Here is an 11730-nt window from a genome sequence, read left to right as displayed (position 1 = left end):
CATAATCGTACCCCTGGACTCGTACACAGTCAATGGCCCCACCCCCCACCGTTCCTAACTACCCCCAAAGAAAATTTCACCGCCACTATTGCCATTGCCAACCATTTCGGATTCATTTCTCATCTCAACACTCTCACTCACTCCGGCAATCTTCACACGTGTACCCCACTCGTGCCAACAAAAGCACTAAATTTATGCAAAAAAAGAAACAAAAAGTTCGTCGAGACCTGAGCCCCACATTTGAAAAACGTGACCGCACCCTCGAGATCATCAAACCAAAATCCAACGGCTACAAAACAAAGATACCAAAATAAGCTTTAAGATTACGCTCGCATCGAATAAAAAACCAAGTGGGAAAAAAAAAAAAAAAAAAACAAAGTGAGAAAAAACAAACAATAATGCCCAAATGTTTTTTAAAAATGGAAAAAAGAAAAGTAAGTGAAGCTGATGGGTCGCTTTTTAATCAGTGCTTCAATCGCTTTACTAAAAATTCCAGCCTCGAAATACAAGCTGAGCCTGAGTGAGAGACCAACCAAACCCACAAAATTTTTGTATTTATTTTATTTATATAAAAAAATAAAATAAATTTAAAAAGAACTTTCAGGTCTTTATGTTCGATCTATGTTTGGCTTTCTATATTTAATTTAATCCCAGGAAAAAAAAAACACAAAACGCTCACCCATTCTTCTTTCTCAGCTCAAAATGATCAAATCTCATCTCAGATTTGCACACATTATGGATTTTCTCAGCTCAGCTTCACATTTTCCTAACTTGTAAGCTCTTTTTACCTTTTCCATTTTTTTTTTCCAGTTAATTTTGTGTTTGTTTACTGAGGATTTCTAGTTGAAGCTCGTTTTCCTTGATTTCTCAACAAACCAAACGGCGCGTTATCATTTTTCTCTTCTTTTTTTTATTTTTGAGCTTAAGGTTAGATTGATATATATAGGGGAAATGAATTTCTGAGCTCTATTTTCTATATTTATATTCTTGAATATTGCTTTTTTTAAAATTAACTGTATTCGAAAATTGAGTGATTTAGGATTAGTAGTTTAATATAAACGGTCATGACTGTCTCTTAAATAACGGATTTTGCGCTTTAACTATAACTTAATTTTTGTGGATCTGGTGAATGGTAAAAGTAATTAATTTGATAAGCCTTTCCGATTTTTTTAATTAGCTTTGTAAATATATATATAAATCAATGGTCCATTCTGCTAGTAAATTGTTGTAACAGACTTTCGTTTTTGTAACTTTTTTTTTTGTTTTTTTGCTTGAGTTTTCTTGAAATATGGTGAAATTGTTGACTCTATGTTTTCGCGGTTTTGGTGAAAATTGTGAATAGAAAATGATGAATTTTGAAGGAATTTCAATTCAATTTGGACTGGTTAGTTTTGCTTTGAAGACAAGGTTTTGACTTTGCTTGCATTTTAGCATAAAGTAGAAATGTGGTTTGGTATGCGTGAAGATGTTAATTTTTAGGTAATGTTTTCAACATGTAGCTTCATGTTTATATGTTTTTTTATTTATTTTATATGTTTGTTTTGCGTTTTGTCGTTCGGGGTTAATGTGTTTTGGTTGCTTTGTTTTATAGATGAATGATGGAAGAGGAGTTTTGGGGATGAGGATTAGTGTGATTTGCGCGATTGTGATTAGGTACGTGATTTTGCTGGTGAAAAAGTAGAGAACACATAATGTTTTCTGAGAGACTGACTGGAGAACAATCACTTGGTCAAGATTTAGAGGCTTTGAGTGTGTCGAAACGTCTCGTCAGAAGTGTGAGCCAGAAGTTGAAGAAGAAGTACAAAGGTGGCAGGGGAGAGGAAGTGGATGATACACGAGGGGTTTCTCTGAGGTGTCTTACTTTGTATGGTAGAGGTGGAGGTTGCAAAGTGGGCGCCGATACTAGTGATGAATTTGGGGATCCAAGTAGTAGAAGGAGGTCGAGTTCCAGCGAAGAAGGCAAAGGGTACAAAATGATTTGCGGCACTGAAGAAACTGCGGTGGATTGCTTCTCACATGGGGTGAAGGAGAGGTTTTGGAGGAAGCATAATAAGAAGGATTTTGAGCTTGAAGAATCAGTAAGAAACAGTAGAATGCACATATTTCTTCCGGATGACATTCTGGAAATGTGCTTGGTGAAACTCCCGATGACTAGTCTTATGACCGCCCGGCTTGTCTGCAAGAAATGGCGACACTTGACTACCACTTCTCGGTTTCTACAGATGAGACGGGATGGTCCACATCAGAAACCATGGGCGTTTCTGTTTGGTGTTGTTAAAGATGGCTTTTGTTCTGGTGAGATACATGCATTAGATGTTTCTCAAGGCCAATGGCATAGGATAAATGCTGATATTCTCAAAGGAAGGTTCATGTTCTCTATTGCCAGTATCCAGGATGATATATATGTTGTTGGAGGTTGTTCTAGCTTGACCAGCTTCGGGAGGGTGGATAGGAGCTCATATAAGACGCACAAAGGGGTGTTAGTGTTTAGTCCATTGACTAAATCCTGGCATAAAGTCTCGTCTATGAAGCATGCAAGGTCGATGCCTATTTTAGGGGTTTCTGAGGTCAGTTCAGATTTTACATTGAATCAAAATCGTCTAGATAGACGCTTTTACAGATCTCGAGTTGGTGGGGTGTCAGATGTTTATGAGGATCCTCACAGGCTTTCACTAAGACGACAATATAGAAACGCATTTGATGAAAATGAGGCTTCATTATTGCCCAATAGAAAGTCGTACAAATTTACGAGACAAAAAAGTGATCAGTCAAGTGCAAAAGGTTGTAGAAGGTTTGTGCTGATTTCTGTAGGAGGTCTTGGATCTTGGGACGAGCCTTTGGATTCTGGAGAAATCTATGACTCAGCATCAAATAAATGGACAGAAATCCAGAAGATGCCTGTAGATTTTGGAATTGTTTGTTCTGGTGTTGTTTGTAATGGAATGTTTTATGTGTATTCTGAGACCGACAGACTTGCAGGATTCGACATAGAAAGGGGATACTGGATTGGAATCCAAACTACCCCATTCCCATCCCGTGTTCATGAGTATCACCCAAAACTTGTATGTTGTAATGGCCGGCTGTTCATGCTTTCTGTCTCCTGGTGTGAAGGAGATGGTCAAATAGGTCGGAGAAACAAGGCTGTTAGAAAGCTGTGGGAGCTAGATCTCATGTATCTTACGTGGTCTGAGGCTTCTATACACCCTGATGCTCCAATGGACTGGAATGCTGCATTTGTTGGTGATAGAAACCTGATATTTGGGGTTGAAATGTTCAAAATATTTGGTCAGATACTGGATTTCTTGACTGTCTGTGATGTATCTGATCTGGGGGCTAGCTGGAGGCATATTTCTAGGAATCATATAACTCATGAACTGGATGCTTCTTCGTGCATGACTAAAACACTGGCTGTGCTACATCTGTGAAGTACATTGCAGACAGACCCTCATGCAGAAAATCAAATACATTCGTTTCTCCCTCATCGTTTGGAGCAGATTTTCGCGACTGGCAAAATTCTGTTCTCTATTAGTTGGACAAAAAAACAATTTGTATCCTGGCGACTACCTCTGATTTCGGTTTCTTATTCCTAGTGCTATTAAAGGTAAGGTTGGTTCATGTATCCTTTGATGTAATTTATTCACCACCATTCATAAAATTGATTCTGTACTACTTTCACATATTTTGCACCAATATCCTCTTTCTTGTTTAAACGTCCAATTTGTGGCTTTTGTTATTAGCTTGAGTTGTAACCCATCACACCCGTTCCTCATGTGGGTTCTTTTGAGCTGATATTGAATAAGGAACATAGTTGCATAAATTTTGGAATGTTTTACAGCCTTTCTTTTTGAATGTTTGACTTTAAACTCAAGCTTTCTTGAGTGTAAGACTTAGTCGCCTCGTTAAGGCACATTTCAAGTCCCCACAAAATACGCTATGCCTCTGATCGGTTCTTAATTTGACTCTTTTGAGATCTCAAGTTGATGTTTTGTTAAAAGTTTAGAGTTTATTATCTTCCTAAGCATAGAATTAGCTTTTTTTTTTCGGTTGTGATTTTGTGAAGAAATTAGAAAATTTATTAAATTGATGTCTCATTCGGTCACAAAACAATTGCTACAGGAGATATATCTAGAATGTATCATTTTATGTGTTTGTGAATCAATCATTGTGTGAAGCAGTCGTACTCTGTTTTTGGCTCATATAAACGCCTTACGTACATTGCCAATCAGTTTCAAGGACATTTAACTAAATTCATCCCCCCAAAAAAAAAGCATTTAATTGACTAATTGTAAAGACATTTTATCTTGTTTTCTTCTTCTTCTTCTCTCTCTCTTAAACATGGGTTGGTTGATGCAAGTGCAAACCCAACCCCCCTCCCCCTCCTTTTTTAAATGATTTCTAATCTTATTTACTTTCTTGATCCTAATTGGTAATCACAAACAATATTACCTTTCTTGATCTTAATTCATACCCGCTACTTTTTTTCTTATTCTTTTTTGAGCTCATGTTTAAGAAAAGTAGTAAATTAGTACGAAACTCCATTAGATCAAAATTCAATGGACTACCGCACACCCTTGGTGCAATGGTCACTCTACAAGTATAAGTGCTTGCGGGGTGTGGGGGGTATGAGCCGGGGTTCAAGTTTTCAAGAGGGAGTTTCACACACACATGTACTTAAATTAAGCTAGAGTAGAATTCGATCTTGTAAAAAAAAAAAAAATTCAATGGACCAAACAAACGGGTAGTAAATTGCAAATGGGAATGATATGATGAAATTATTTATGTTCAATACTCTTTCATTAATTTTTTTTTAAAAAAAACCTAAATTACAAGTTCCACTATTTAACTTTGATCAAAATTCAATTTAGTCCTATAATATTAGATTTAATCATTTAAGCCTTCAAACTTTAAATGCTATTTAATATAATCCTTAAATAACTGCCAAAAGGGCCATTAGGGGGTCGTTTGATATTGTTGTTCTAATAATGTTGTTTGTATTTTTTGGAAATACGTATGAGCGAAAAAGTGTGAAAATACGTGTAATGTTGTTTAAAAACTGAAAACTATTATTTAAAATGTAGTACCAAACATCCTCTAGATGTCCCAAAATGTTGTTTTGGGTATCTATGAGTTTCTCATGTTAAAAAAAAAAAACCCCCCAAAAATGAAATATTAACTTTTTTTATTTTTTCATGAAGGGTAGAATATATATAGCCAGCAACCTTTTTGGAACAATTACTTTCCCAAGTAATCATACAGAAAAAAGAAAGAAGAAAAAACCAAAAAAAAAAAAAAAAAACTATAGAAGGCTAGAATTTTTTTTCCCTTTCAAAGTTGAAGGAAGAGGGAAAAAAAAAAAAAAATTCCCTAAAAAATTTCCTAACAATCAAGAAATTGATCACATACTGATGTGAAATATGTAGTGTATTTAGTCAAGTATAGTTACAAACAAAGTTTTCTTTCATGATCCAAATTCATACTTGTCCCTTTATTATAAATCAACCGATGCTCAACTTCAAAACCTCATATGAAACTCTCAACCCCAAATTTTTAAAGCTATAACTGGTTCTAGGCTCTTATATAGTTATATCCAGTTGTTTCATTATAGCAAAGCCACTATCATATGAAACTCTCAAACCCAAATTTTTAAAGCTATAACTAGTTCTAGGGTACAACCACTAATCTTATATAGTTATATCCAGTTATTTCATTAGAGAATGATTATGGTTTATGGAGATGCGTCATGAATCATGACCAATTATTTGTTTCCTCTATTAGTAAATTGCACACACTTGGTGAGATTTGAACACATGATCTCACACTCCAGCAAATGGAATGTAATACTATTTGAATTAGAGCTCATTTACACTTCTTTCCTATTTGTTTACCTCTTAAGGAGTATATTTATTTTCAAGATGTGAAAGTGAGAAATATAAATGTGAGTTTAAAAATATGCCACACCACTCTTAAATTATAAAATGATCACATTTTTTGGTTTACAACAAAAATGAAGGACAGCAAAAGAGTCTCATCAAGGAAAATTATAGAAGGAACTCTTTACAAAAAATATTGGTAATTTTAACCCCCAAAAAATGGTAATATTCAGATCCGGCAGGCAATTCTTTTAAAATGAGTCATTCGGCATGTTTTGTTTTGCAACAAGGCCTAGTAGTACTGAGTATGAAGGATGGCATAATGAATCTTTAGTTGAATAATTCAGTATTTTGGTTCCTAGGTGTTCACAAGGTTACAATTGATGTTTTTCAGCTGATGTTTCATTGCCAATGTAAGTATGTAACGTAGTTGAAGATGTACACACATTGCGCAGAGGCACAGGCTGCATCAGAATAAATCAACTGCATGCTAATCATTAGGAAAACAAACCTGTATAGAAAGAACCCAAGATCTTCTACCGGGATTGAGCAATAGAAAATCCAACAATTTCCCGCTCTCAATGAATAAATACTGGATGTGCAGTTCAAGACTTAAAGTAAAGAAATGAAAATTGATTGAAACAGTATTATTAAAAACAAATCAACAACTTCCAAAACCCTCTACAAATGGAAAAGCTGTATACAACAATATCTACTTTCAACTTGATGCTACAAACTGCTCGGGGACAAAAGAAGAATTACATACAGGTCCTTGCACTCGACAACTTAGGGAGCAAACAATCATTGAGAAGAGGCCTACCCCATATTTGGAAAGATTCCAGAAAAGTTTGGTATTTTATCAACATGCTTCAAGGCACGCTCAGCAATCTGCCTGGTTCGATAGTCACCATGCTGAAAAGCATCAACAAGTGCTGTACTTACGTTTGGATCTCCTGAAACTTCATAGGCTATATCATCTGTACGCAAAATTCTCTCAACAACCCAAACTGCCCTCCTCCTCAGATTGTCTGTCCGTTTCTCGAGTAAAACATCAAGTATAGGTTTGATTCCCTCTGCCTCACACAGCACTGTTACCCCTTGTTCAATATCAACCCCATCATCCAACAAAGTAGATAGTGCAGCAAGTGCGGCCTCAACCACCCTCTCATTTGTGTGGTCTAAAAGTGCTACTAACTTCTCCACGGCCTGTCCTTCTAGAAGACAAAAGGATTCCCTCTGTGTACATGTACCCCGGTGAAGCTTACACAATCCAGATATAGTAGGCGGTTTGCTAAAACATGGAAAGATTGAGCCACAAAGACCTGTTGGTGGCAACTCAGGCAATCTTGTCAAATTTTTAGATTCTAGTGATAAGTTCTCCAATGCTGTGGCAGAGACCATCTGTACATTGTCTAGTCCATTCGCCTGAAGCATGTCGGTAAACAATTGAGCAAGATTGTTCTCACGGCACAGTGCAACACAATCAGGTTCATCAGCTAAGACAAATGTAACCCTTGCAAGGACTCGTACAAGCCCTTCTAAAAATGGTGTGACAAAGCGAGTGCCCCTTGTCTCCCCTTGCCGGATCCTAATCACTCTAGAGATGATCATCTGAAAGGCAGACTCATCTAGCATCTGCCTGGTAAGGCCCAAGTCCCTCTCAGGGAGATCAGCTAAAAGGCCAACAGCTGCAGCCTGCTCTTCAGTGATTCCTATATTTTCTGATATGACTTTAATTAGGCTGCTGAGCTGGCCAACTGAGCCACGTAAGGCATCAGCCAGTTCCTGGCCCATGAGTGGGGAGAGGTTCTGGAGAAGTTTGATGGAAGCTACACGCAAATCTTTCTGTGGAGCCTCAATAAACTGAACCAAACTAATAGTAGCACCAGAGCTTTTGATGGCTGCAACAACATTAAGAACTGTGGTTTTAGAAGTAGTGAGTCCAACAAGAACCTGGAGAAGCTTGCACTCAATTGCTGGACCTGTGTTGCTAATAAGATGTAGTAGGTTATGGACTATGTCTTCTGAGACCAGTGTCTGGTCGTCAGATCCAACTAGGATAGAATCGAAGTCATAACCCGAGTTCACAACATTAGCAAGAATTGTTGCAGAGACCTCTTTTAGTCTCATGGGAAGCTGATTGGAACCAACAGTGAAAAGGTCCTTCACAAGGGGGGGAAGTATTCCAGCCTCTATCAACACTTTGGCACTTGCCTCATAAGATGAGATCTGGTTTAGAGCTTTCAAAGCAGATTCTCTTGACTCCATGGTACCACTTCTCATAATATTAATCAAAGATGAACCCACAGTATTAGCCACAATGACTTTTATATCATTGTTCAAGACCAGCTCGCCAAGGTATGAAGCCATGGAAAGTTTGGTTTCTGGTGGGCCTGCAACCATCACATTGAGGGAACAGAGTTAATTGCATGACATTCATGAGAGGAATATAGCTTTTCTTCAAGGAGTGAGAACAACAATGTCTACATTTAAATATGAAAGAAAACAAAATCAAAGAGAAGGACAGCTCAAACCTATATAACAAACCCAGTGATACATTCACATTTTACTTTGACCCTGTGGGTCTTGAACCCAACTTCACTGTCCACCCATTCTTATGAGGGTTCCATTAAAGTTAGAACTCATTGCAGAAGTAGCTAATCTTCTAACTTATTACATGACCAAAAATAGTTCTACTATTTTCAAATCCTTACATTGTTAAGGAGGGCCCATGCCTCTACACATAGTTGTTAGTATCGTATCGTGTGTAAAAAGTTCCGTATTGTATCGGCATATCTTAAGTGCTCATGAATCGTACGATATAGTGTGCGTATCATATGAATCATATCGTATTGTATGATGCATAGAAAAATGCTTTAAAATGAAATTTTTTGTTAAAATTTGTACTTTTATTTCAATATAACAAGTTGTTAGACTTGTTTTTAACACAAAATTATTAGGCTACTTAATTTGGCCTAATAAAATAACATATTCATAAGTTGAAAAGAGCAAATTGAGAAGTTAAAAACTTGAGCTTTCTAATTTAGCTATTGACTTGGCAATGCATACAAGTTTGACTTATATAAATCAAATTATTATTAACTTACACTTCTAATTCACAGTCTTAACAATTAACTTTATCAAGCAAAACATTATATGTCTTATTACACCCCTGCCAGAAACAGTCCACTTCAGAATGAAAATGTGACCTACATGGTAGTAAGACCACAGGGAATACCAGCCTATGATGGCCAAGGAAAAGGCAGAGAAAAAACTGTACTTCTCATTCTCTTAAAACTATGAAATCTCAGGACCAAAATATAGATATTGTGCAAATCAAACTACCATAATTTGTAACCAAAGTTCCAGATATAACTAGATTTCAGAGAAATAAGGGAGCACAGTGATAAATACATTGGCGGTATGACTTTCAACATGGTTCAATATAACTTCAAATTCAAACAAACACAACGAGAATCATTTTTGCAACCATGTTTTGATGAGAAAGAAATTGGCCAAGGAGTTCAGTTATGTTTGCAACAAATTAAGCAAGGATAAAATAGTAGAGAGTGCAAGCACCTTCAAGGATTTGTGTCAGAAGAGGCTGCAATCTTCCATTTTCAGCCATCTGCCGCACATTGTTCTCACACTTCTCCAGATTCTCCAATGTTTTCTCAGCCTTCTCAACAGTAAGAAGATTTTCCGATTTGCTGCTTGTCATCCCAACCAATATAAGAATTGCTCCATTGACTGAACCAATCTTCTCACACAATGATTCAGATTTGGAGAGCTCATACAGCAAAGAGACAGCTTCCTCCCTCTCTTTGGAGAGCTCATGAGATAAGAACTTTACTATAGTCCGCACAATGTCCCCCTCAGCCAACATTTCCTGCAAAACAAAATGAAACCGTTAAAAAGAGGTGCTAAGCCCAACCACGCTAGTGATTCCATAGAAGCTATAAAAAGTCACAAAACCTGTGACATCCTACCTTATTCTCAGCATCTTCCTCCACCACAATTCGGAGAGTTTCCAAAGCTTTACATCGAACTCTACGGCTGCCGCTCTTCAACATGTCAACAATCAAGGGTATCAACCCTGCACTACGTGCAATATGCTTGTTTGATCGGCTCTTTTGGCAGATGTGCTCAACATACTTCAAAGCATGCATAATTTCAGTTTCTGAGCTGCCCAGATTCAATGACCTACGAGCCAAATCAAGCTGAACTGCTTCATTCCTAGCAGTCCACTCTTCAATGGTGTTCCGCAAAGCTATGCTAGGGTTCATATCTGTGCTTTTTAATTCCTTTAAAGTTAAAGGACATACCATCTTTCTTCCACTCTCCTTGCATTCCCTGAACCACTTTTCAATTGCTTCACGTTCAAAAGTTTGCCCATTTTCTAAGGTAACAGGATCAGACATAACTTGCTTTGTCAATGGGCAGACAAATGCATCATATATAGGCTCAAGGTGCACTCTTTCAAAATGAAAACTCTCATCTGACTGGCTGCCAATTTCAGAACACCCATCCCAGCTATCAGCCATCTGATCTAAATTACTCCCTGCAACAAAGTAGTATTTCAGAAAAGATAAACCATTGTGCCAATAGCTTTACAGTGGTCAGGGAAGTAATACAAAAAGATAAAACTAAATCAATTTGAGATAAAAATAAATAAATAAAAGATGAAGGTGCTTGACAATAATAAAAAGAGCATGCTTAATTGTTTAGTGCTTACCAAAGCATCCGTGCATGTGAAAAAATAACAGTGTTCACACTCCCTCTCGTTGTTGAGGGGATCAAGGGGAGACACAGAATTTTTAGATATAATGACAAGTATTAGTTGTAGATTGTTCTAATGCTGCAACATGTCACAAAGAGAAAAACTTTGTAGACAAAGGCATATATGAAAGGGTCGATGTTCTTTTAGATGGGCGCTAAAACCACTTTGAACCCAAAATTGGAAACTTACAATCAAACAATCCAAATCTGCACTGAATTATGAGAGATATAAGTGGCCAATTATTTAAACTGAAAACAAATCTTATAGTACCCTGAATTAATTGTAAGAATCAATTCAACTCTATGAACATTACTAAAAGTGAGCCAAACTCTGTCCAAGTTATTACACCAACTCAACCTTCATTAATCGTCCATCAGAATGACACATTCAACCACACCCTTAAAAACCCATTCTAAACTAAATCCAAAATTTTCAAAATTTAATTAAAACCCCCTCAAGAAATTCATCATCAAAATGATGACCCAATTTTAGTCCTTACAAAAAAAATTCAAAATTTTCCAAATTTAGTTAATCCCAAATAGCATCTTACTAATCTCAAACAATCCCAAAAGCCCCAATGCTTTCAAAGTGATCATGAACAACCCGAGCAAAATACAGAGAGTATTACAAAACAAAAACACCAATAAGAAGGGATCATCAAGAACCATTACCTGTCTCTTAATTCTTGGAAGACCTTGAAGAAAACCCTAATTGTAGTCAGTTTGACAGCTTGGCAATAAAATCAAGGTGGACTCTTGAGGCAGAGAAGATTGTAGTACAAAGCTGCTGTTCCATGGATAATGAATTAAACTCAATGAAGAATAAGAATTAGAATTTATAGAAGGCTTTTTCCTAGTATGAGGAAGTGGGAAACTTTTAGTTTTGAGATATAGATTTTTTTGAGATATAGATAGGAAAAAATAAAAATAAAAAGAAGAAGAAAAAAAGAAGAGGGCTTTATGTGGCTGAGAAAAGGAATATGCAGAAAAAACAAAAGAAGAAAGTAGTAGTAATAGTAAGAGGTAAATATCGTGGAAGAAAGAAAATGTTGACTCAACGAGAATAGTCATCTATCTAACA

At 36.7% G+C, this 11730-nt stretch overlaps 2 protein-coding genes across 3 annotated transcripts; one reads left to right on the top strand and one right to left on the bottom strand.

The window, feature by feature from the left end:
• The first annotated feature begins 543 nt into the window (after nt 1–543).
• Nucleotides 544–3832, top strand: LOC142638607 (F-box/kelch-repeat protein At5g42350-like). Of its 2 annotated transcripts, none has more exons than XM_075812656.1 (2): nt 544–773; nt 1592–3832. In XM_075812656.1, the coding sequence occupies exon 2, from the start codon at nt 1692–1694 to the stop codon at nt 3423–3425; it is 1734 nt and encodes a 577-aa protein (XP_075668771.1). In that variant the 5' UTR covers nt 544–773; nt 1592–1691; the 3' UTR covers nt 3426–3832. The 2 variants fall into 2 exon arrangements, with proteins under 2 accessions (XP_075668771.1, XP_075668778.1); XM_075812663.1 differs by lacking the exon at nt 544–773 and adding an exon at nt 1343–1479.
• A 2656-nt stretch (nt 3833–6488) lies between these two features.
• LOC142638601 (U-box domain-containing protein 44) lies at nt 6489–11730 on the bottom strand. The gene is made up of 4 exons (XM_075812645.1): nt 11322–11730; nt 9860–10431; nt 9450–9759; nt 6489–8263 (listed from the first exon to the last, which is right to left on the bottom strand). The coding sequence occupies exons 2-4, from the start codon at nt 10412–10414 to the stop codon at nt 6687–6689; spliced, it is 2442 nt and encodes an 813-aa protein (XP_075668760.1). The 5' UTR covers nt 10415–10431; nt 11322–11730; the 3' UTR covers nt 6489–6686.

This window comes from Castanea sativa, chromosome 1 (assembly GCF_040712315.1).
Source record: "Castanea sativa cultivar Marrone di Chiusa Pesio chromosome 1, ASM4071231v1".
Lineage (NCBI taxonomy): Eukaryota > Viridiplantae > Streptophyta > Magnoliopsida > Fagales > Fagaceae > Castanea > Castanea sativa.
The sequence above is the reverse complement of the archived record's forward strand: the minus strand, read 5'-3'. Positions and strand labels throughout refer to the sequence as shown.